The 25,552-nt window shown below is 39.5% G+C and overlaps 2 protein-coding genes across 8 annotated transcripts in view; one reads left to right on the top strand and one right to left on the bottom strand.

Moving 5' to 3' along the window:
* Positions 1-798: 798 nt before the first annotated feature.
* On the bottom strand, positions 799-7,182 carry Ccdc59 (coiled-coil domain containing 59). Its single transcript, NM_001108090.1, is given in 4 exon segments — positions 799-1,352; positions 2,823-2,922; positions 5,375-5,681; positions 6,605-7,182. Coding segments are annotated over 4 exon segments (723 nt in total). The 5' UTR covers positions 6,759-7,182; the 3' UTR covers positions 799-1,190.
* Positions 6,844-25,552, top strand: part of Mettl25 (methyltransferase like 25) — an 80,677-nt gene continuing 61,968 nt past the window's right edge. For 2 of the 7 annotated variants that reach the window (XM_039079101.2, XM_063263470.1), the window contains exons 1-6: positions 6,844-7,195; positions 14,188-14,352; positions 17,014-17,120; positions 17,879-17,947; positions 20,594-21,181; positions 24,238-24,385. In XM_039079101.2, the coding sequence (XP_038935029.2) occupies positions 6,844-7,195; positions 14,188-14,352; positions 17,014-17,120; positions 17,879-17,947; positions 20,594-21,181; positions 24,238-24,385 (1,429 nt within the window). Of the gene's footprint in view, positions 7,196-10,921; positions 11,015-14,187; positions 14,353-17,013; positions 17,121-17,255; positions 17,472-17,878; positions 17,948-20,593; positions 21,182-24,237; positions 24,386-25,391; positions 25,479-25,552 lie in introns of those variants that run through there. The other 5 variants (XR_010052971.1, XM_039079105.2, NM_001108089.1 and 2 more) reach the window with 5 other exon arrangements.

The following is a 25,552-nucleotide window of genomic DNA, read 5'->3' as shown; positions in this document are numbered from 1 at the left end:
ATGCTTCCTCAATCAGATTTTGGCTTTCTGGGCTGTTCAGGCACAGTAGCATACCACGTACTTCTAAGCATTGTTTTTCTAGGGAGAGAGCAAGTTCTGTATTTCCTCAATGTTACTGAAATTTTAAACACAGGAAGAAGGCCGTAACGTGCGACGGTTCTCTGAAATCTTTAAGACTGTTTTAAAAAATATTTGCTGGCATTTATAAAGCACGAAGTTTTACAACCATTGCTGTGCAGTCTTTCTGCTTACAATGCCAAAGCTTTCCTGTTCTGTTGTAGCTGAAGGCCGACAGGTACTCAGTGACATCTCTCAGCATTACACAGTGACAACACTCTTTGAAGTGTAGCGCCCCTCTGAAGGACCTGCAGAGCTTGGTTACTGGGAAAATCCTGTGCTTCTACCATCATTTACAAGGGATTAAAAAATGTTTCCAATAAACAGAATGCTTCTATGAAACTCAATTCACAAATCAAATTTCGATATTAGGTCTACTTTATTATGGAAATACAAACTCTTTGTGTACTTTCAGGTAGCCTAGAAAATCCACTTTCCTGTACCATGTACTAAAAATTAATAAGAACTCCAAAGGTGAGTCACTCTGGAATTCCCTTGTAATTAAAATGAACTAAACACTAAATAATCTATCGGGGCTGGTCATACAGGTCTGAAATCCCAGTCCTCCTGCCTGAGGCAAGGGGGTTTTGAGGGCAGAGATATAAAGCTGCACAGAAACCCTACCTCAAACTCCCAAACTCCCACAGCTACCACATAGGTTACTGTTAGTCCAGTTGCAAGGCCAGGCAAGGATCTAAAGTTAGTTTCCAGTAAGCAATGGAAACATGTTCACATCACTGAAACATCTCACTGTGAGCTCAAATCTCCTATTTCAAAGCAGTTTATTTCATACAAATTCCACTGGAGTTTTTAAAGATCTTCAGGATAAAGTCATTTTTTTATGCAGTATATATACATATATATATGTATACACACACACACACACACACACACACACACACACACATATATACATATATATATATATATAAATTTATCTTTCACAAAACCAAAAAATAATTCAGCAATCCATTTGATGTCAACAAGAGTTCACCGTTAGGAGGCTCCCGATACACATACAAAAGGGGGCAACAGTCAGTCAGGACTCAATCCTTAAAGACAAAGTCTCCACTTCAACTGTTCTCTTGTATTTTCTGAAGAAGATACTCCATCTGTAAATTCAGGTTAGGCTGGCCCTTTTTAGTCTTTTTGCTCAGTATTTTGAAAGCTTCCATTTTTTTCTTTTTGTAGAGCCTTTGAGCCTCTTCTCTTTCTTGCTTTCTCATTTCGAATTCCTGCAATCATAAACACAGTTGGTGTTCATTAATCATAAACAGGAAATACAGGCCAGAAATTGTTCTGAAATGGCTGTCACTCTGCAAGCCTTGACAATCTGTCTTTTATATTGTGTAAGAGGGGAACGGACAGTTTTCCTCTTTGCTTTAATATCATAATGGTATAAGGGATAGCACAGAATAACAACCAGGGCAGAACTTTATGCATTGTATAATGTAAAAGGGAAGTTGAGCCTTTAACAATTTCACTGAGAAGCCAAATAATTAATAATTTCATTGTTTAAATCCACTAACGATTAGCCCTCTAGTTCTTTACCAAGAAAAGAAAAATGGGTCCTTTCCAGAGGTTAACTGTTAATATCCTAGTAACACTAAAAAGTTCATTTCCAGAACTGTACTTCTATTTTGTTGTTGTTAACTAATTCACAGATTTAACCTAGAAAATGCTGACTACCTACCTACTATATAAGTGCAAAACATTCTGCTAGACACGAGTTTCACCATTCGAGGACGAGGATGCTCATTTCACTTGTTATAATAAAAATTCAAGTCCAAGCATAGAGGACTATGATTCAAAACGGTAAGGGCTCTGCAGATCCACTATTAACGAGCACTGTAACACTCTTACTACTTCACTGTAACAGCTGAAAAGATGCTGTACTGGACTAAGTGCATTCTTTATCTCTGGTCCAGGGAGCCTCAACATGATATACCAAACATTAGATGTACACTTACTTGTAATTACAACCAATTATAATTAGCAAGGAATTTTATATGCAATTTGTGAAACTATAGCACATGTCATTCTTCTAAAAAACTCAGTTTGTTTTGCTAGTCTGACATCCAAAGACTAAGCTCAGTGATAAAGAAGAGCCTAGCTGGGGACCCCTCGGTGGCAGAGCTTGGTTTTATCAGCACATTCTCCAGTGCTCGTCATGCCACACCCCATTACTTCAAATCAGCAACCATGTATTTGTTCCACACTTACATGAGGGTAAGAAGCTCGATGTGACAGAGCACGTGTTTAACCCAGCACGGACAAGGCAGAGGCAGGTGGATCTCTGAGTTCCAGGCCAGCGAGATCTACATAGTGAGACCCTGCCTCAAGAAATATCGGAAAATTATTTATTAATTTTCTTAAATTAAGAAAATTATCAATATTTTGATTACTTAGGTCTCAAGAATGCAAATTTACAGCATATAAGATTATTCTAAGGAACTTGCAAAAGAACCCAGTTTGAGACACATTGTCACAGATGCTCATATTATTTACTTACCAGCAACATTTTCTTTGCTTGTTTTTTAAATCTTATCACTGACCTACTAAGATCGTCTGAACCAAATAAGGACTTTGAAAATTGTACAATTCTACAAGTCTATTAGGTAAAGCATAAAATAAGTATTAAAGCAGACAATAAATATTATGTGCCAATGAGAAACATGGCTAAATAACCACAAAGTAGGACTTACGAATTTCTTAGCAGCACGCTTCGCTTGTACTCGTTCATACTCTTCCTGTGCCTTTTGGTTTGAAGTTTTCTTTCTCTTTTTCTTTGGAAAAGTCACAGAACTTGCAAGATAGATTAAGACAGGTAAGTTAAACCATTCAAAAAAATGATACCGTGTCAAATCCAGTATTTATATATAAAAACCTCACTAATACAAACTGAAGGAAGCCTGAAGAAAAATACCAATACCAACTACAACAGCAAAAGGGACATGTCCAAATAAGACATTAAAACTATAGTACAGGCAAGATTACAGATCAAAGGATGGTAAATGGGTATTTCTGGGAGAAATACTTAGCACACAGATGGATGGATAGTAAACTGTTAATAACAGGTGGAAAATGAAGTACCAGATGCAACAAAAGTTGAGGTATAAATAAACCTCAATCTGACTGCTTTTGTCGTCCTTGTGTCTGTCTCCTCCTCTTACCACAAGCCATCCCTCCTAGACAGTCTGCATTTGCAGTGCTCTACACTGAAGCACCTTGAGCTCTTAGAAAGGGAAGTCACTAGTGTTACTTGTTACGTCACTTAGTAGCAACCTTCCTTCTCTCTGTGTCTCACCTTCTCCTGTCATAACTACAATCTACTTTAACAGCTCCCTGGTTAAAAATAAGTGCATATGTCTTCCATTACCAAAGTCTATCTTCTGGCCAGCTAATAATGTTTAACTTTTCATAGTAAATTTCTGCATGAAGAATAAACTGGTCATGACTTCTCACTCACTCCTTGACTCTCTGACATCCTATTTCTGCTCCACCATTCCAAAATGTCCTTACCAAGACAGTCCTGATCTCCTAGCCCAAAATATCCAATAGGCTTTTTGCTTCCTTCTATTACCTACATTTGAAAACTTCAGTGTGAGAGTGTCATTCTTCGCTTCTACTTCTCATGCACAAGAGTGTTCCTAAGGGTTTGGGCATAGTGTAGAGACATGTACAGAGACTAAGGGACTGCTCACCACTGTATTTGAGGCTCTTCACAAACCAGGGGGCTAGCCAATGAGCTCCAAGGATCTACCTATCCCATCTACTACTGCATGACAGAAGAGTCTACAGAAAACAAAGCACAACCAACCCTCATTTCTTCCTTTACCCCTACTATATACTTAGTTCTTATTTGCAACACAAACAATTCTCAGTTTGAGAATTATATACATTCATACAAAGTATTATTGCTCAAACCTACGCACCATTTCCTCTTCTCATGTGCATCTAGTGCATGTGCATGAGTGTGGAGCCATCTACTGGAGCACGGGTAGTCTCTCAGGCATGTCTGAGGAAGACGGACTCTCCCTCCCCAACAACCATCAATCGTCAAAATCTCCAAAGCTAGATATGATACTTTGTGAGTCCCTCTGCAGCCCATGATGGGATTTTGCCTGGCTTGGTCCTGCATATGTCCTGTACGTGCAATCATTGCCTCAGCTTTGAAAGACAACAGTTCTGTCTTGTATGTAGCAAAAGTTTTATAAACTAGCTCAAATCAAAGTGGCCAAAGGGTTTTGTTTTAAGATAAAGTAGTGTCAGCTGGCCTGAAACCCGCCGCCTGCTCCAGCTTAGCCTCTAACTATTGGATCCTCCTGTGCTCACCCTCCTCAGTACAGGGGTCAACAGAAATGAGCCAGCACTCATCCAGGAAAACATCCACATGCTAACAGTTTTATTGTTTCATAGAATGGACTCTTACTACGGACAAGCTATCTTTGAATTAACAACAATCTTCCGTTTCCACCTTCTGAGACGATTACAGGCCTATAAAATCATGCCTTGCTTGGTTTTCATTAACTGTAACCTATTTCCTGTACCCTTTGCAGAAAATGCAAATTAAAATACAGAGAACAGCAGTTAGCAGTCATAAAGTTACCAAACATCAAGCATGTTTTAGAATACTTGATATAAATGAACATGACAAAACGTCATGAAATGCTTTAGGAACATCATTGATCTGACAAGATGATCCGGGTTGGGGCTGTGCAAGATGGTGGACATGGTGGCTCTCAAATAGTTTTATACTATCCTTCACAGTATAAAGTCATAGTATATAGTCATAGAGAGGACACTGGTATACTATCATGGAAAGTCTAGCTTTATAATCCAAAGTGCCAACGGCTACACGCTTGCATTATTTTTGTAGTCTGGTTGGTTATGTTGCCCATGCTGTCCTGGAACTGGTAATAGTCTGGCCTCATCCTTCTAAATATTGGGCTTACAGATCTGTAACATAAAACCCAGCCCCAACCCCAAATTATACATTAATAACTGGGCTTAATTATGGTCCAATTGTATTACTTGTTCTTGAGAGGTAGATCGAAACTCAGATCTATTAATTCTCATTTCATATTTTCACCATCTATGCTCAACTACACTACTTCAGTCATTTAACATTAAAAGGGGAGACTCCGTGAAATATTATTACATGACTTGAAAAGTGTGTTAAGAAAAATTCTAATTCTTACACAAGTTAATAAAACATTCTTTAAAGTGAAGACTTTCCAAAGAAGAAAGTGCATACTTTACTGTACTCGGCTCCTCTGGCTGAGGCTGGAAAACACTCGACTGTTCTTCAGACACAGCCTGCTCAGTGTTGCCTTCCTCTTCAGGCAAAGGCTGGTCAAGTTGTCCTTCTGACAGAGCAAGGTCCACCTTCCTTTGCTGTTTTCTGAGTCTTTCTTCCTCAGCTAGATACAGGTGTTTCAGATGCTCTGGGTAATGATCTTCGAACTGGGATCCCTGTGATGCTGGTGCCTTCTTTACCTTCCACAGCAATTTCTTGTAATTTTGCTGGATCTTCAGTTTTCTCCGAAATGCAAAACCCTGTCCTAACATTGAAAGATCTCAGTCACAATTACTTTAACAGGAAGTGAAAAATAAACGAAGATTTTTTTTTCTTTTACATTATATCCAAATGGTAGAATTGCTTGGCTTTGCTTTAAAATTTAGGTTAGGCAACACATTTAATGACTCACTGAAGAGCAAGCTGGCCCTTTACCTGAATATAAGGCTAACAGTTGTCAGACACCACATAAAAACTAAGTACAGTAAACTAAACTTTACTGCTCAGCTTGAACTTACAATCGTATTCACAGCTTACATTTTCTTTATTTCATATAAAACATCACCAGAGTCTTAAGTAAATACTTAAAAATAAGGTAGGGTAATCGGTTATTTTTCCCTTGGATAAATTTACTAATGACTTATTTTCCAAAATAAAACACAACAAAAAGGGGAATACTGTATAACTTTCTGAACACCTGTCAGTTATTATTTGATCGAACAAAAATACTTTACCATTTGACGTGCATTGAGAAGCCTTACAAAAGATAAGACAACAAATCTAGGAAAGACAGCACTATGAGACTAGAGGGCTACTGTGTAGTTTTTTTTTTTTTCTTATTTATCAGGGCTTTGGTACAGTGTACTTTTAACCTGATCTTTCTCTCTTTCCTTTGCTGTAATACAGATGCAAGTATGCCTATATGCTCATAGACAAGTGGACCCCCTAGACGCTCCGTGCTTCCGCTTAAACTAAAGAGCTGCGTTAAAAACCTCAAGTTGACAGCACCGTCCGGTTCTCCCATGCAAAGGACTGAGAAGCTCTCGGGTTTGGCAGGCGTAGGAATGGCTACCCCGATCTTAAGCCGGACCGGGTCTACGTCCTAAAGCCTTTTTCCAAGCCCGGACCCATCGTGCACCTAGGATTCCGAGGGCCCGAGGATTCCACTACGGCTGTCTTCTTACGTACCCTCGCGCACGCTCCCTAGGAAGGCTTGCTGGTGGTTCGGCCGCCAGGTCCTGCGTTTCCCATTCTGATTTCCGAATCTGACCTGAGGAGTCCCTTCCCCACGCGCCGCAAATCCTCCGGTCCGCAACCTCGAAGACGGCCGCCCGGGCGCCATTTTACACCACCGGGTTAGTAGAACTACAGTGGACGCCGACAAAATACGTCACCAGGCAGAAGCAATCAATCTCCCAAACTAGCGCATGCTCGGAGCTCGACTGCTTCGGCCTGTGCTGCTTCCGGGGAGAGAGGGGGTCGCGCGGCCATGTTGGCGCCACCTGCAGCCCTGGAGGGCGAGCGTCATGGCGGCGGCCAGCCCTCTCCCCAGGGCCCCGGACCTGCCCACGCTGCACGCCACGTTACAGGACTTGCTGAGCTTCCTAAGGGGCGCCCTGGCCATTTCCAGTGCGCATACAGTGGACTTCTACACCAAGTCGATCTGGCAAGAGCTGGTCGACTTGCCCCCTGAGAGCGTGCTGGCAACGCTGAGGAAGTCGGCGGCGGAGGCCGAGCTGCACGAGACGCTTCCCCTGGGGGAGGCAGAGGCGGGATCAGGTGAATGGCCGGGCGGGCGGGGCGGCTGTCAGTGCGCCCCCTGGTGGAACTAGGCGGAAGTGGCCGGGACTTGAATGATGCTCTCCCTAGGAGGGGAATTGGAGGGATCTGAATAGTGAGGGTGGGCGGGGTCCCCTCTGGGTTCTAGTCTTGGTGCGGGTAGAGTTCCACAATTTGAGGAAGTCAACCCAGGGAAGAGACGTCCCTTCACTTAGTGATTCAACAGTTTAGTTTTGAAAACATCAAGACTATGGGACGATCAATACAAGGTTGAAGTGTGAGCTTGGAAGACTGGATAAGAGTCTGTTTATAATCAGAACAAGGAAGATTGTCTTGTGGATGAGGGATGGTGATAGCGAAAGTTTTGAATGCTCGCTAGTTCACTTGAAACTATGTATTTTCAGTATCAGTTATGCGCCCTGATGTTTTCTAGGCTTTGGAGGTTCATACCCTCCAAAAACGTAGATTTTACCAAATTTCTGTTTTTGGAAATAGACAATGGAACGACACCAGCTCCTGGAAGTGCTTGAGCTTGGCTTCCAGGTTTTCCACGTGTTGTCAACTTTAGTGAACTTACTTCATCCCCGAAGCATCCAGTAAATGCAGAGTGCCACGAGGGTGCAGGTGTGGGGCGTGTTTTAAAGATAGAACTTAAGAAATATTGGTTCTTTGAAATTGTTCTTGGTTGTTGGAAAGTTGGACACCCCTATTCTCCCACAGCATTCTGCGTTGACAATTTGGTACATAAACTTGTAAAAAGCAGGAACCATATCTACCTTAACAACAGATGAAGTCCAGCCAAACTGGAATTTTATTCTCATTTCTCTCATTAACAGCAGTTTAAGAGTTAAATTATTATAGTTTTTCCAGATGAGGACAAGAAAGTTCTATGTGTTGAGCATTGCCCAGAGGATAATTTTGGTATGCACATATGCACATGTATGTGATGTATTTCCACGTGTGTGTGATGTGCACAAGATGCAGCTTTTGTTTTCTCAAATCTAGTTGTGTGTTTCACATAAGTCTTCAACATCTTTAAGCTATTTTAGCATATAAAGGGTGTTTTTAATTATCTTGAACATTTTGTACATATATGTTTTAATCATATTCACCGGTCAATACCTTGCTTTGTTCCCTCCCTCTCCTGCTTAACTCCTTACTTTCTTCTTCTCAATTAGCCTTCATTCTACGTCAATGTCTTTGTGTGTGTGTGTGTGTATTCATATGTGTGTGTGTCCCACTGGGTTTAATTAGCGTTGCTTGTATGAATATGAGTGTAGCATTATTTACTGGAGCATGAGCAACTTGCCAATGGCTGTACCCCTGAGGAAAATGTGGCCTCATCTGCTAGCAACCAGCAACTGCCACTAGCCACAGAGTATTTTTACTCTTACAACATAAAAACACGCATGTATCTCAGTTGTTGGCATTGCTCTCCAGTTAATCTTTCAAATTCTATGCAATGAAATTTTTACTGTTTGGCCAACAGTCAAGCTGTTCCTCACTTAAAAAAAAAAAAAAAACACCCTTTTCCACATGTAGGTTTGTGGTATGTGTGCACACATGTGTATATGTATGTTTTTGTGAGGGGTACATGTGTGTTAAGACCTGATTGATGTCCAGTGTAATCCTTGATGGGTCCCCACATGGCATGGTAGACAGGATCTCATGCTGAACCTGGAGATTGCCATTTGGCTAGTCTGGCTGGCCAGCTTTCCCAAGGGTTCTCTCACTCTCTCACACACACACACTCTCTCTCTCTCTCTCCCCCTCTCTCTCTCTCTCTCTCTCTCTCTCTCTCTCTCTCTCTCTCTCTCTCTCTCCCACAAGCTAGAAGTGTAGGGAGCGGGCTGGTTAGTTTTGTCAGCTGGATACAAACTGGAATTATTTGGGAAGAGAAAGCCTTAACTGAGAAGGTACTCCCATCAGATTGGCCTGCAGGCCAGTCTGCGGGAAGTTTTCTTATTCAAAAATTGCAAGGCCCTGGGTTCGGTCCCCAGCTCCGAAAAAAAAGAACCAAAAAAAAAAAAAATTGTTGTGGGCGGGGCCAGCCTGGGGTGTGCAGTGCTCCCCTGGGCTGGGGATGGAACAGGCTGATGGAGCCCTAGAGAGAGCCTAAGAAGCCTTATTTAACTTCCGTGGCCTCTGCCTCAGCTCCCGCCTCCAGGGACCTGACTGCTACAGTTCCCATGTAATTGATGGGTATTGTAAGCTGAGTAAACATCTCTTCCTCAGTTGGGTGTGGTCCTTTCCCACTGCAGGAGTCCCCTAAGACAAGGAGGCTACTGTATTCAGCTGCCTTTCACCCGAGGGTAGAGGATCCTTGACCTTTCCACCCCTCCCTGTTCTTTATAGTATGCGCAGGTTTTGAGGGTCTTCATGCCATCTGAGTGGGGACTGAAGCAGCCTTCCATGAATTACTTTACATTTTGTCTATTTTTTTTATTTAGCAAATGCATTTCTAAATGTGTTGCATTGTATAATTTGTGAACAAATTAAGCTATTTAAAGAATGTTTAAATTCAACTATTATGGTTAATTCTAGTTTTAATTTTAATTTCATTTTCAAACGTAATGTAGTTCAATGGGAAGATGCTTTTAGAATGATTGACTGTATTTATTGTGTTCATTATGGTGTCAATGCTGATGTGGTAAGGATCTGCATGTCAGTCCTTCTTAATACGAATTATTTCATCCAAAAGCATGGCTTGCATGTTTAAATAATATATTTTTCATTTTATATGGAACTATAAATTAAGCTAGAGTTGTTTAGAAAAAAAAGAAAAAAAAAAGAATAAATCCTAGCATACAATTGGATTCTGTGATTGATTCAATTTAAAAGCAAGAATGTGTATTATATTTGTTCTCTTGGTACATTGCAATATGATGGGTATTTGCAAAGTTTGTAGGATGTAACACAACTCATTTTCAAAGTTTAGTAAGGCAGACTTAACTTTTGGCTACTAAACAATTAACAGTTAAACCGTGCAATCAACTATTGAAGAAGCCAAAGCCTTAAAATCTTTTTATTATATTTTCATGGGATAAAAATTTCCTTTTTAGAAAAAACACTCTCAACTCATCCACCACTTGGGAAACACTGTGCTTTTTATCCAAAGAGAGACTACTGTGAGGCTGAGCAGTGCTGGAACTAATGGGGTTTGATCCATAGCAGGGATGGGGAGGAATTTTCAAATGAAAGACAATTTTACATCAGACTAGATGATTAGCTGGACATGAATTAAAGGCACACAGAATGCAAAAGATAAAAAGATTTGTTTTTTACCTTTTAATAGTAAATGAAATTTACTACTTATTGATTTATTGATCAACACAGGAAGTTAGAAAAGAGAAAGATACAGCAGGAATAAGAATATTTATAGTCTTCTGGTGTGTCTGAAGACAGCTACAGTGTACTTACTTATAATAAATAAGTAAATAAATAAATAAATCTTTAAAAAAGAATATTTATAGAAATAAATACAAAAAATATTTTTATATCATTGTGAAGTTAATTATCAAGAAGATACTCTTGTCAACATCTTCCTGAAATTCTGGTCCATCGCCTGTGTGATTAATGATTTCCCCAACCTCTATATCGCAGTTATGTCTGTAACTAGTACATATTTGTATCTTATATTGTGTTCGGTATGATCTAAATCACTCTTGTCTCGCACTAACATTGTCAGCATTCAGGCTGAAACGAGGTTTTATGCTTCCCTAACAGGCTGAGTGGTGCTATTGAAGTCCTCATAGTGGCCTCAGTGATCAAGCCACTACGGAGGCTTAGGAGAATTCCGTAGTTGATGATGCTACAATAGTAAGTGCGTTGAAATATGCTGTGGTTCATGCATGCACCCATCCATCCATCATCCATTCATTCATGCTGTGTGCAAAGTACTTTTTTTCCCCCCCTTCGGAGCTGGGGACTGAACCCAGGGCCTTGAGCTTCCTAGGCAAGCGCTCTACCACTGAGCTAAATCCCCAACCCCAAAGTACTTTTGCTTTACAACTGAACATGCGACAGTAGTAATTCTTTGTTTCTAGTAGCTACCACAGAAAATCTCACACAAGTATTTTACTGTCTATTCAGAGACATTAATATCTCCTATGTCCAAATTACATTTTAATCCCTGGAACCAAGATCATGTCTCGTGGAGGGGGAAATATTAAGAGGAATAAATAAAGTGGCTACAAAAATAAGCAAGTGTGGAATATCTTACCAGAGAAGTGGCCAGCCCTGATCAGATAGTCAGGGCCATTACAATGGCCACTATTGGCTTACTTGGTGCGGCATGCTAACGGAACATGGGGACTAAGAGCAGAGTGTAAAGTCCGACTGTCCTGGTTCATTTGCCCTGACAGTGCGTGCACATTTGAATCAGTCTTAGATTTTTCTGTTGCAAATGACATAAGAGCGACATGAGCTTGCTCAGGTGACAGGTAAAATGTCTAACCCTGCCGGGCATGTAGTACTAAACATCCAGCACATCTCAGCAATGGGGCCTGATGGGACTCGTCTCGTTTAGTCTTATAGGAGACTCAAGTATGGTAACAGATAGTTTTGAAATCTTAATTAAGAATATACATTCATTGGTTTTATTTCTAGTTTTAAAGCTTTGTGCATTTTTCCTTAAAGGTTTTTGTGGTCTGTGTGTTTGACTCTTGTTTCCTGTATACATTGGTATCTGGTAGAAATTTTAAAAGCAGGTTAGAGGTGTCTTGGTATCATGTTTCAAAACTAACCTCTCCTGCCTCTTTTCCATCTCATTTCCTAAGTCGTTATTGTTTTTATACCTTACATTGAGAGAGAGAGAGAGAGAGAGAGAGAGAGAGAGAGAGTGTGTGTGTGTGTGTGTGTGTGTGTGGGTGTGGATGTCTACATAGCTTACCTTACCTTCATGAGTCTGTGGAAGTCAGAGAACAAGGTGCAGGAGTCAGTTCTGGTCCTTCCACCACAAGGGGCCTGAGGAAAGCCTCCAGTTGTCCTTCTTACAGGCACCTTGCCATTACCCACTGAGCCGGCTCTCCAGCTCTCAGCTAATCTGTTTTACATGTGACCTTGTAGGCTCCCTTACAAGACCCAGCCCTGGGATAGTGATACTGCACAGAGAAAGCAATGGAAGCAACACTGGAGTAAGATCAGGAACCTCCAGTAGAGGGCGCTGTAAGCAAACCAGTCAAGCTGCAGACTGCAGGTGTAGCAAGCTGGCAGATTTTTAAAGTGTGTCCTTCTTTGTGGGGTGGAAATGTTTGCGCTCAGCTAAGAAGTAACTAAGGCTCCACTGCACTGCAGCTTCTCTACTCCTGGCTGCAGTTACCAACTGATTATACGGACACAAGGCGCTGTGAGGACCTGAACATCAGCATTGGCCTGTGGCCTTCTCTTGTCAGATCACAGAAGAAAGGAAAGGTCATTCTCCTTTCTCCTTCTCTATGAATCTCTAAAAGCAGCAAACTGAGTCTCTCCAAAGAAGGAAAGAAAGTTACCTCAGCTGTACTTCTGTGATCGAAAAAACTTTAAATTGTGGAACCCTGGACCGAGTCAACTGGTCCCGTTGCTAGGATATACTGAATGTTTAATAATACATTTTTAACTCTAAAGATATAAACCAAGATTGAACCAGGATAAATGATCCTTTAAAAATTAACTATTGTTGAAAACACTTTAACTTAGGCATCCAATATCCCAAATTTGGGGTGCCTGTAATTAAAAGCAAATTAATAGCATTTAGTTCAAGTCAAACTGGAATCTTTTCAAGAATTTTCAGTAGGATAGCTAAGTTGATTTAAATATTTACTTTTCCAACAGAAACATCACATTTCTTTCTGTTGGCAACATTGTCCCATAACTGACGATTATAATGGCCCCTCTGCTCACTGCGACTTAATACTCTCATTCCATTGCACTGTAAGGAACTGCTCCCTTGGAACCCGCAGATGTTGAGACTGCTCTTAAACCTGAAAGCCTCACTTAATAGTGACTGAGCCCCCCCCCATCATATCTAAATATTTTGATGTAGAATTTATTACTTTTGGCTGCATCAATAAATTCAGCTTGTAAAATGTCACAAAATCTATATTAAATAATTCACCATAGTAACTTTGTGGTTTTACTTCCTGTTTAATGGGTTCAAAGTTGAAATTACACATCTCTGCTATTTTCTTTTGAATAATAAATATAGCTCACATTATAACACCAAATTAAGAGATACTAGTTTTACAAAGTATGTATGTGCAGAAGATAATAACATGTATATTGTTATCAAATTTTGTCAAAGAGCAACAGTTTTCTTTGTGTTTCTTTTTAATAGACGAGACGTGGTGGATGGTGGCGTCCACATTAGGGTGTTTGTTTGGTCCTGGTAGCATCCCAGGTTCTTCCCTAGAGTGTGTGCTCCCCAGAGCGAATGCTTTGCACACCTGTTTAACACTGGATTTTTCAGTTTTGTCAGCTTTTATTTTGTTACACTTTGAGTAAGTTTTTAAAAATGAATTGGACTGCTTTAGTCACTAAGGATTTATAAACTGCTGTGTATAAATTAGAAAGAAAAGAAAAAGAAACTTCAGTGACAAATTGATGTTTCTTGACGACCACATAAAAGAATATGACTGCGCAATAGTTTTCAACGGGAATAAGGAACAGTGGTGTTGTAAAGACTGGCGCCTTAACATGCACGGTTGTCGGTCCCAAAGACAGTCCATAAATTAAATGTATTACGCTTCAGACTTGAGACTTCTGCTGCTGTTGCTCCTGGAAAGAGCAAAAGACCAAATTTTAATTTGCTCTTTAAAGACATGATTGGAGAAAATGCTAAAACCAGGTTCTGTGGAGGCTGATGGTTTAAATAACAAATGCAAAGGAAGTATTGGAAATAATGCAGATTGCGAGTTAAAATATTGTAAGTTGCTGTGAAATACCAGTTGTTTATTTGCTATTTAAAAAAAAATCTTAAACATAACTGTTGCTAATCTTTTATGTCCTTTTTTTAGGTTTCATCGATCTCCCCAAAATATTTTGTGAAACCTCTCAGAAGCTGTTGAGTGTGGAAGCCTTTGTGCTCACTGCGAAACACTACTCTGTGCAGAACTTGGGACTGTGCACTCCTTCTGAGCAGCTGCTTACAGCCCTCCGAGTAAATACAGAACAGAGAACTGGTACGTGTGATTGTGATGTAAACTTAGGCTTTTTAGGTACTTAGGTGCACTATGTGGCTCATTTATGTATGTATGTCCAGTATTGTCTTAGTTTATTTACTGTTGTATATTATCGGCCCGGGTAAGTTCATTCATACTGAAAAGAGCAAATTCTCTAATCCCATATGAAGAACACTTGTAGATCTCTATATTCTTTCCTGTATTAGCCCCTGAGTGTCCTTACCACAGTTAGTGTCACACAAACACATATTATATGGGGTTACTACAGATGTTAAAATACCTGTGTTCAGTTTTATTTCAGTGGAATAATGGCTTCTCTATGGCTGGTTCTTAGGGAAGACTATGAAGAATGTGGAGAGTGGTTGCTGGGGAAATGGGGGAAGTGTATCAGAAAGTGGGGATTGTCCAGTTTAAAACTCAAGTGGCCAGATAGATTAAACTCATGTCCATAGATATGCAAAATGTCGTAGCTACCCCAGGTAAAAGGTAGTGGCATCTGGCTGTGGTTCATTCTGAGAAACCAGCTTTAGTAGTAGAGACAAATGGGTTAAATTCTAATGACATGAATGATAAAATATGTGACCTCTACTGTTTCCTAAGGTCGTTATTGTCTGCTATCTCTTTTGACTCTCATTAGTTTACCAACTTTCTTTAGAAAGCTGTAAACTTAGAGAAACATTGCTTGAATCCTGCCATGAATCCTGATACTTTAGACCTAGATTTGCCATGTTAAAACCTCCCTGTTTGCCGTTAGGACACCCACACACATACTTCTTTAAAATCTGCGTCCTTTGACCATCGGTTACAGATGCTGTATTAGCCTTCAAGTGTTTTAGCACACGTCCATAAATCCTGAAGCACGTCAGTTTATTCAGGGCTTTTAACTGTGCCTTGGTCATACTATCTAATAAGCAGATTGTATTTAAATTTGTCTTAGTATTGCAGAAATTACTTACAGCTTCTTTTTTAAAAAAATATTTTTCTTTTAGATTTTTTTTTATTTTATGTATGTGAGTGTTTTGCTTACATGCATGTCTGTGTACAAGTGTTTGCCTGGTACACACAGAGATCAGAAAAGGGCGTCTGAACTAGTTTTGAGCAGTTGTGAGCTGCCATGTCAGGGAATCAGTCCAGTGTCCTCTGCAAAACTAGCAACTCCTCTTACCCTCTGAGTCATCTCTCCAGCCTGCTGTTTTTTTTCAGTGTAGGGATCAGTCTGGGCTCATACATGACATTTAGATACAATGTTTAGATCCCTGTCATTGAGAATTTTACCTCAGTCTCTTTCTTCTTGCTTATCTTGCCCTGGTAACCTGACACATCCAGGAGGGTTTGCTTGATTATTCCTGTGATTAATCTCAGCTTTGCAGGTTTAACAGAAATGCTAATTACTTGCTTTCTCATGCACCTCACTGAAAGGCATCTGTAATTTTGTCCTCTTACCAGGCAAAAAGCGGATCCACAGACACTCTTCATTGTGAAGAGCTTATCTTCCTTTTCTCATACAATATTTTCATTATTATTGTTGTTGTTGTTCCTTTATTTCTAAGAATTTTAATCAAAATTATTTTCACATGTTCATGTTTCACTGGAACAAATTACAAAGACTTTGGGAAATCCTGACTCGGGGTAAGGGTGTTCTGGCTGTAATTGAGTTCCTCAGCAACTATTGGCATTGTATCCAGAGCATAAGTACTTTTTCCCAGAAGTTTCTAACTGACCATAACTGAGTAAGCTCATTAAGGATGGTCTGCCTAGCCTTCCCTCTGCCTTCTAAAATTTAAGAACTATGTATTAAGCGAGAATAGCATATGTGATCGCCAGGATTTACATGGATGTTGTCTTATACCAGTGAAAGAAAGCTGACATCAGAGTGTAGAGACAAAAGCTAGCTGTATATGGAGGGAATATACGTCTGTCTGTGTTCTAGGCTGGTATCTGTGGGCAGAATGCCATTGTATTAAAACCATTTACTCCTGGAAACATCTTATTAGTAAGGTTTACATTTCCCATTGAAGAAATAAGAGGTTCAGCCTATAAGCAGGCATGTTGCATGTGAGCATTACCACACCATGATAGATTTATTTCTAGCACAACCCCTAAGTTTCAGCTTGCCACCACCCAGTTCCCACACATCTAATGATGCTAATGACTACCTTGTTATATGTGCTTTATATGCCAGAGCATATGTTCTGCAATACTATTTGTGTATAATATATTTGTATAAATTAGTGTATATAATTGCCATACACTATACAGTAGAAAATAGCCACACGTGGCTATTAAGCACTTTAAATATGGCTAGTATAGCTTAGAAGTTTAATTTGCATTTTGGCTTTGGTAGTTTTATATATGAGTGTGAATAATCACGTGTTGGTAGCCACTCTGTTAGGCAGTACAGAGAGTGAAATGGCAACGCCTTTACCTGCTCTTGTAGGGCGGTATTTTTCTTATTGGTGTGTAGGGGTTGGCTTTATTTTATAAGTGTGTATTCTGTGGGGTTTTATTCTATTTGAATCATAACTGTTAAAATAATACATTTACATAGATAACACAATAGAATTTTTGCTATTTTATGTTTAATTTAAAAGCTGTGAATTTCGGGTGACAACTAAAATTCCCTTTCGTAGCATTATTCTAATTTTCTTTATGTTTGTTCAGATGAAAATGTGAAGGCAATTGAGTTTATGAATACAAAAAAATCTCATGAGGTCCAGGCAATGTCAGAGCTAATCTGCAGTATTGCTGATTACTGTGGCTTAAAGCAGGTAAGAAATTTCCTTACAAGTCTTACCCACTTTTAGTCTCAGTCAGGTTTCCTTTCCTACTTGTACCTTTTATTGGACTGTTGTTCACCCACCCCATTCCCCTCTTTTCAGCTTTCCTATCTGTGTTTATTTCAGTTACCAAAGAGATTACACACGGTACTTAAATCTTCATGGAAGATCTGTCTTGGAGCCACACTAAGCTAGAATAAGGCAAAGGCTGGTCTTCAGTATGCACTGGAATCCTTGAAAGATAGGCTGATGCCAGTGAGGCGAGAGAGCAGGCAGGCAAAGAGAAAAAGCTTCCTTCTTCCAGCCCCAAGGTTCAAGCAGAAGGCATGGATCAGATTAGAGGTGGGTCTTCCCCTTCAAAAAGATCCAAATAAAAAATGTGTCTTCACATCTCAAAGGTCTGTATTAGAAGTGATCTGCTCACTTCTATTTAACAAAAAGGCCCTCACAAGTGTGCCCTCCATTTATGGATTTTAAGCCCAGAAAATAACAAGTCAACAGCCAAGAATAGCCATCACAGGTGCCTAGAGAGCAAGACTCCATATACTTCAGGGTCAAACTTGTGAAAAGAAAATATTCCTGGAAGGCCAGTACTAGGAAAGCCGTCAATCTTAGCATACAGAACCTATTGAAACTGTGGTCAGACAGGGCAGGCTTCATCCTGAGCTGGCACTTGTATTTGACAGTGTTGTCACGTGGTACTGGTTTTGGAGGCATGAAAGGTGCTTTCTTCCTCCATGATTTTTCAGTCACTGAGACCTGGCAACTGTGGCAGAGTCAGAATCCCAGTGAGGAAATCCAGAGAAACCATTGTGAAGGTAAAGCCTGAGTTACTGTGTACAGCCTGAGATTTGGAATGTCAGAACTGTGGGAAGACTGCCAAGGACGGAATGCATACAGGAAGTGGAATCGGTCTGAGAGAGAGATGGGTATTTCAGGCAGCAAAGTTGGAGGGGCGGAGCTACCTAAGCCCTTTGAAACCGAAGCCCAGATACTGGACATGGAGCTACAGAGTTTGTGGTTTCGTATTGCTTTAGTACTTCAGCCTCCCCTTTCAGTGATGATGTTTGCTCTATGCCACTGTGTGTTAGAAGTATGTAATTTACCCCTCTCTGTTCCCCCCAACATTTCTTTATAGCCCAAGTTCAGCCTGTGCTACCTGTATTACTGAGGGATGTGGAGTTACTCACTGGAGCATGGTTTACCTGCTTGAGTCACACCCTTAAAAAGACCTTAAACAAACTGACTCTTTCTTCCCTATCGACCATCAACTGTCAATAGCCCCTCAACCAGGGGCTCGATAGTTAGCCCCTCCCTACTCCATTTCACTATCTATTTTAAATGGATAGAGGCTGGCGAGATGATGCAGCAGAGAAAGCCACAGACCTCCATGTCTGACACCCTGAGTTCAGCCCCTGGGCGGAAGGAGGTAGAAGGAAACACACACGCAATCGTGTAAAAATGTATCTTTTTTCTAAATTTAAACTGTGAGGGGTTGGGGATTTAGCTCAGTGGTAGAGCGCTTGCCTAGGAAGCGCAAGGCCCTGGGGGGGGGGGGGGGGGGGACGGACACGACGACTGTGTATTTTGAATAGCAAAAGCTTTTATTTTTAATGAAATCTATCCGAACTGTCCTGTCATTCATGTTTTTGTGTCCTGTATAGGAAATCTTTGCCTAAACCTAGATCACAAAGGTTTTTTTTCAGTTCTCTTGCAAAGTACATTTCTAGTCTTATAGTTTGACCCATGATCTACTTTTAATATTTGTTTCCTATGTGAGATGCAGAGTTTATTCTCCCCCCATTCAGCTACTTCTTTACCACAGTATTATTTATTGAAAAGATTATTTTATCCTTGGGCAGTCTGCCTAATATTCCAAGTACAGGTCTATTTCCAGAATCTTTCCCTGATAAATTATATCTGTTCTTAAAGTACTACTAACCTGTTTGGGTCCTTGTTGTTTTATGTTAATTTTTTGCATGTGTATTTATGTGTAGTGTGCCTCCATGTTTGTATGTGTCTTCCACATGTATGCATGATATATGTATGTATGTGCTTGTGACAACCCAAAACTGATATTTGGTGGACCTTTCTTGGTCACGCCTCAACTTTATTTGTTGAAGCATCAGTTTTGTTGAACTCAGACCTTGCCAATTTAGATTGGCAAGTCAGGTCACTGGCGGGCCCCTCCCCTGCTTCTTGGTGCTTTGCTTACAGGTGGTCTCATACCTGCCCTACTTTTTGTGTGTTCTGGGAATTTAAATTTCTGTCATCATGCTTGCAAGACAATCTTTTTATCTACCAAGCCTTCTTCTGAACCTGTTAATTGTTGAACTAATAATATCTTTTTTTTTTTAAGATTTACTTCTTTATTTTCTGTATGTGCAAACACTGTTGCTGTCTTCAGACACCAGAAGAGGATATTGGATCCCATTACAGATGGTTGTAAGCCACCCTGTGGTTGCTGGGATTTGAACTCAGGACCTCTGGAAGAGCAGACAGTGCTCTTAACCTCTGAGCCATCTCTCCAGCCCTATTAATATCTTTTAACTTTATTCTTTTGGAAAAGTTTTGTTATTCATAGGTGCATTCCCATGCACTTGTAGTGTATGATTTTTCAGTGTCTTTAGACTCAGTTAGGATCGCCTTGATCTCTGTGTGTTGAAAGAGAAGAACTGCCTTCTTAGTACGGGGATTGTTGGTTCATGACATGAGCTATCTATTTAACCTTTCAGGGTTTTATGTGACATTATAGTTTTCAGTGCATGAGCCTTCTGTCCTTTGTTAAACTTACTGCTAGGTATTGTTTATATTGTCTTGTTTTAAAACATTCACATTCAAAATTCATTACTGTTGTGTTATATATGTTCTGTCGGATCATTGTTAATCTCTGTTTACTGTGTACCTTGTACTGTGGGACTTTCAGAGGTCCCACTTGTTTGCTGGCACAGTCCCTCAGCCAGCCCATCTAACTCAAGCAGATTTGTCCTCCACTTCATCTCTCCACATTTACATGTCCTGTTAGCCTGGCACTGCTGGCACAGTAGTTAACAGCCAAGAACGCCTGGACACAACTTCATAGCCAGTTGATACAGTATGTATGGTTGTCCCAACACCTTGGCACATTGTTTAATACAGCAGTTATTTTTGTTGATGTCTAAAGATATTGTTAGGAATTTTCTGTAGAGACAGTAGTGCCATATATGGTAAAAACATATTCTCTTCCTCTTTTCCATATTATTTCTGTTCCTTAGTTGTTCCGTTGATTTACTATACTATCTGGAACTGGAAAATCTTGGATTAAAAAATGATCAATGATTGATTTTTTAATAGAAATCAAAACATTAAAATAAATATATCATATAAATGATATATTATATTTGTTACTCATCCTAATAAAATATGTGGACTGTTTCTTTTACGAACTGACTAAAATACTGAATTGATTCTTTTGTTTTCTTCAGATAATTGATGTGGGTTCTGGTAAAGGCTATCTAAGCTCCTTTTTGTCCTTAAAATACGGTCTGAATGTTTATGGCATCGACTCCTCAAGCACTAACACTCATGGGGCTAAGGAGAGAAACAGGAAGTTGAAGAAACATTGGAACCTCTGTCATTCTCAGTCAAGAGCAGACAGTAACGGATTGGTATTAAAAATGCCAAAAGAGTCGAAAGTGCAAAGCAGAAGCAAGTGCGAGGGGGAGTCCGAGCGTGTGCAGAAGAGCAGGCGTGGGGATGAAGACGCGTCTGCCGGTGTTCTGGCAGACTTCTCAGGGTCTCCAGTTTCAGTCATCAGAAAACAGCAAAGAAATCTACATGCTCACCCAGTTGAAGAGGAAAAGTTGTGTTGTGAAGATGCCTTTTCTCTCGTAGACTTTTTGCCTGTCGATGCCATCGAACCTACCTCACAGGTGTGCCACACAGAAGCACCTGGACTCCGTAAAGAGAGAGGAAATGCAACCTCCAAAACAAGGGGCTCCAGCATATATTCACCGCTCACCTCGTTCATCACGGCGGACACACAACTGCACGACATTATCGAAGATCTGGAGGTGATTCGACTTGTGAATTCCTTAGTTTGCTTAAGTGCTGTTGACAGAGAATACAATTTGAATAGCTTATTATTGCACTATTATGATATTATCTGGCACAGTAATCCTAAAGAGCACGTGTAGAATCCTAAACTGGCTTTCACTGCACCCACAACTGTCAACATTAATAAGGGTATACTATAGAGTACAAAACCCTCTACTCATTTCACTTGTAGATAGAAGAGTTGCACAGATGCCAGTCAGAAGGCCAATTATCAGAGGATGTTTAAATTCTAATTCAAGAAGCATCTGTTTTCATTGTTTTTATTGTTTTGAGTTGATGCTTATAGTAATTATAGATGTTCATGGAGGTTTATTATTATTACGATGTTTTCATGCACGCACACACACACACACACACACACACACACACACACACACACACACAAAATGATCATCAGATCAGGATAGTGAGACCAGATAGAGGGGGAATGAGCATAGAATTTATTAACCAACATGCAGTTTCCTAGGGCAAGAATAGCCTGTGACTATTCTTTCAGGTTTTAATGTTTTCTAAGTTGTCAAGTTATATAATTGGAAGACAATGTATCTTAAATGCAATGTTAGAAGCTAAACCAAGAATATATAGAAGCTTCTACAGATTATTTAGCCTAACTCCTTTAGAAGACAAAGTATCTTTTGAAGTTAACTTATTCTTTGTTAATTTAAGGAAATGGCTAAACAAAGATATCAGAATTCTTTTGATATTTAAATCCTTGTTTTATATGATTTTTAGAGGGTTCCCCTGTCACTGATTTTCTTTTAAAGATGTTATTCTTATTTTTAAATTATGTATATATGCATGTGACTCTATACAGTTTATGCATGTGAGTGCAACACCTTCATAGGCCAGAAGAGAGGGTAGGTGTCCTGGATCTATATATAGACAGTTAGAGCACCCATCCTTCATGCTGAGAACCAAACTTGGCTTCCACAAGAAGAGCACATGCTCGTAACCATTGGTCTAGTGCACACAACCCCAGTCATGTGCTTATAAGAGGTATCAATTAAATGAAACCTTAGTCTGCATGCATTTCAATACAGTAATTAGGTTATCTTTAACAACTTTTTAGGATTAAAATACAAAATTTTATTAGTATATTTTGTCATGTAAATTTTCCAAAATATTTTTGGAATTATATTACTAGAACTATGCAACTGATTGTGGTGGCATATGCTAGAGATAGCATAACAACTGAAGCAAGGGGACACTGAATTCAGGGATAGCCTGGGAGACATCATCAAAGAGAATCCATGACAAACTGAAAGGTTAAATAAAGTTGCAAAATCGTACTTTTTAATAAAGGATACTGTAAATTCAGCTGTTTCTGTAGTTTATGTTCTTAGTGATACTGATTTACTTCATTTGTATAGTTAGGCTCATTGATGCTTAAGCAGTTCTTTGATGTCTCTTAAACACTGTCATCTATATTTATTTTTGTTGTTGTCATTTGTTTTGTGATACAGTCTTGCTATATAAGTCTAACTAGCCTATAGTTCATTATGTAGCCGAGAGCATCCTCAAACTCACACAGGCCTCTTGCCTCAGCCTCCTGACTACTGGGACTTCTTTTTTTTTTTTAAGATTTATTTATTCATTTATTATATATAAGTACACTGTAGCTGTCTTCAAATGCACCAGAAGAGAGCATCAGATCTCTTTACCAATGGCTGTGAGGCACCATGTGGTTGCTGGGAATTGAACTCAGGACCTCTAGAAGAGCAGTCGGGTGCTCTTAACCACTGAGCCATCTCTCCAGCCCCCTGCTGGGACTTCTTACCGCCATGCCTGACCCTATCCAGACTTTAAAATTTAACTGGTATTTAAAAATTGAGCTGTTAGATGGATAATTCTTTACAGAGCATTTGGAAGATATGATGGCTGCTGGTGTTTTCTTTTGTTTTTGTTTTTCTTTTTTTTTTTTTTAGCATAAAAAGCATTTATTACTAGGAACAAAAAGAACACAGCACAAATAACTGTGGAAGGATCAGATTAACAATGTGGTAAACAAGGAAGATAAATTTGGAGTTGCAAATATTTCAATCTTAAGTCTAAGGAGAAGAGGAAGGGGGTATGGGGGGCAGAGAAACCCTGAGAAGTTGCTATGACTATACTGAAATCATAAATCTAATACTAATGTGATCTGTGGACTACCTGTGCTTAGGGTATCTCCTTAAAACTCAAAAGATCATGTAACTTCCCTGAAAGTCTTCAAATCCAAATAGCATAAGTACATGGACATGGATTTTCTATAGAGAGGTCCTACTTGGCTTTATTAATTTACTTTTATGATTCATGCCAAACAATACAAGAATAAATTACTTTGAGATATTGCTAGATTGACAAAATTCTATGCATCTGTACCCAATTCCGTGTGAGTACACTTAAATTAGGATTTGAGTAATTGGAAAAAAGTTTCATAAGACAGGTTTTACATAAAAGTCATGCTAGAAAATTGAAAGCAAAAATACATATCTTGATTTTTATTTTGTTAAATTTGATCGATGAATAAATTAAGTAAACATGTTGGCATTTGATTAGAAATGATAACCTTGTGATGTTTCTGTTTCTTATAGCCATGTTTTACAAGACGGGCAGTCTAAAGAAGTTCTATCAATGAAAAAATTTGGCTAGTATCATATAAACATTTCAAATATCACGTTATCAAAATAGTTGCACTTTTGACCCAATTTTAACCTTTAATTTATAGTATCTAGCTGTTGACCAAATATTAGTTGGTCAAAGAAATGAGAGAAAAATACAAATGAAGACATATGTATATATAAAAAAAAAAGCAAAAACAACAACAACAACAAAAACCATAGAAACAGTAGGAAAGTATAGACATTTTACCTAAGAAGAAGAATTATTCATTTTGAGAGAAAACGATACGTGGTACTTTTTAGGTAGAATTAGTCACTTAAAAGGTTCACATATTTGAAAAGACACTTAAAATCTTTACCTGCGTAGTTTTTAACTCTCCTGTTAATTGCCATTTTTCTTCTTGTCTTTAAAGGACTGTTTGATGGTGGGGTTGCATACTTGTGGTGACCTTGCACCCAATACTCTGCGGATTTTTGCATCCAAGGCTGAAGTCAAGGGAGTTTGCAGTGTGGGTTGTTGCTACCATCTCTTATCTGAGGAATTTGAAAACCAGCATAAAGGTAGTAAGCACTCTGTGTTTCATGGTTCTCATTGATTTCAGTTATCAGGACTGTTTCCTGTTTCTTTTTGGGCAGACTACGACATGATTGTTTTCTTTGTTCTTGAGAATGGATCTCACTGTATATTCTTGATGTCCTGCAGCTCACTATAAAGCAGCAGGCTAGGAACTCGAGGATCCATCTGCTTCTCCCTCCTGAGTGCTGGGATTAGAGCAGCAGTTCTCATCCTTCCTGACACTGCAGCCCTTTCAAACAGTGCCTCATGCTGTGCTGACCCCCCAGCCAGCCGTAGGATGATTTTCATTGCTCCTTCATGATTGTAATTTTGCTAATGATGTAAACACCTGATATCAGATATTTTAATCCTGTGAAAGTCTCTCCCCGCAGGTTGAGAACTGCTAGACTTGAGGTTTATGCTACCACACCCAGTCATTATTGGCACTTGAATTAGCATTTGAGATAGCATCTACATTTGCTGTAAATTTAACGTTAATAGTATTAATGAAATTAGATACAATATCACCTTTCTATTTTATGATCATTTCTTTGGCCATAAAAAGGAATTAATGGAGACTGAAAACTGTATATATTTCCAAAATTTTATAATATATAATATCTGTTTTATAAGATATATATTTATAAATACTTCTAAGCTTTGTTTTGATTGTGATAGTAAAGTTATTTTCATAAATACAAAAGTTTATCCTCATTTCCAGTTTTCTTCATTTCTGAAGAATTGATAACCTGACTCTACCCTTCCTGGTTTGCTGACTGTAACATACTTCTCTCTCTGGCTGATTCCATTCCCTGTGTGCCACTTTCCCTAGTAGATATCCCATGGCTCTGGCATTGCCACCATTTTTAAGTCCTCACTGAAATCCAGGCTTATGTTTACAGCTTCTTGTAATGGTTTCTTCAGGCCTCCATGCAGGAACTCTTCGGCCACACTCTTAATGTCATTCTAACCACAGAAGATTCTGCAACCCCTTTCTCTCGTATCCTCCAGGACACTGAAGCCAGAACCATATAGCTGATGCTTAGTCCAGATTGCTCTCAGCACGACTTTCTTCTTAGCTCCTGTCAGGATGGCCCAGTAAGTCCAGGATACAGTTTCAACCACTTTTGAAATTTTAAGTCCCATAGTCTTCCGAAAAAGCATGGTGAGGC

The sequence above is a fragment of the Rattus norvegicus genome, chromosome 7 (genome assembly GCF_036323735.1).
Source record: "Rattus norvegicus strain BN/NHsdMcwi chromosome 7, GRCr8, whole genome shotgun sequence".
NCBI classification, from domain to species: Eukaryota; Metazoa; Chordata; class Mammalia; order Rodentia; family Muridae; genus Rattus; species Rattus norvegicus.
The sequence above is the reverse complement of the archived record's forward strand: the minus strand, read 5'-3'. Positions and strand labels throughout refer to the sequence as shown.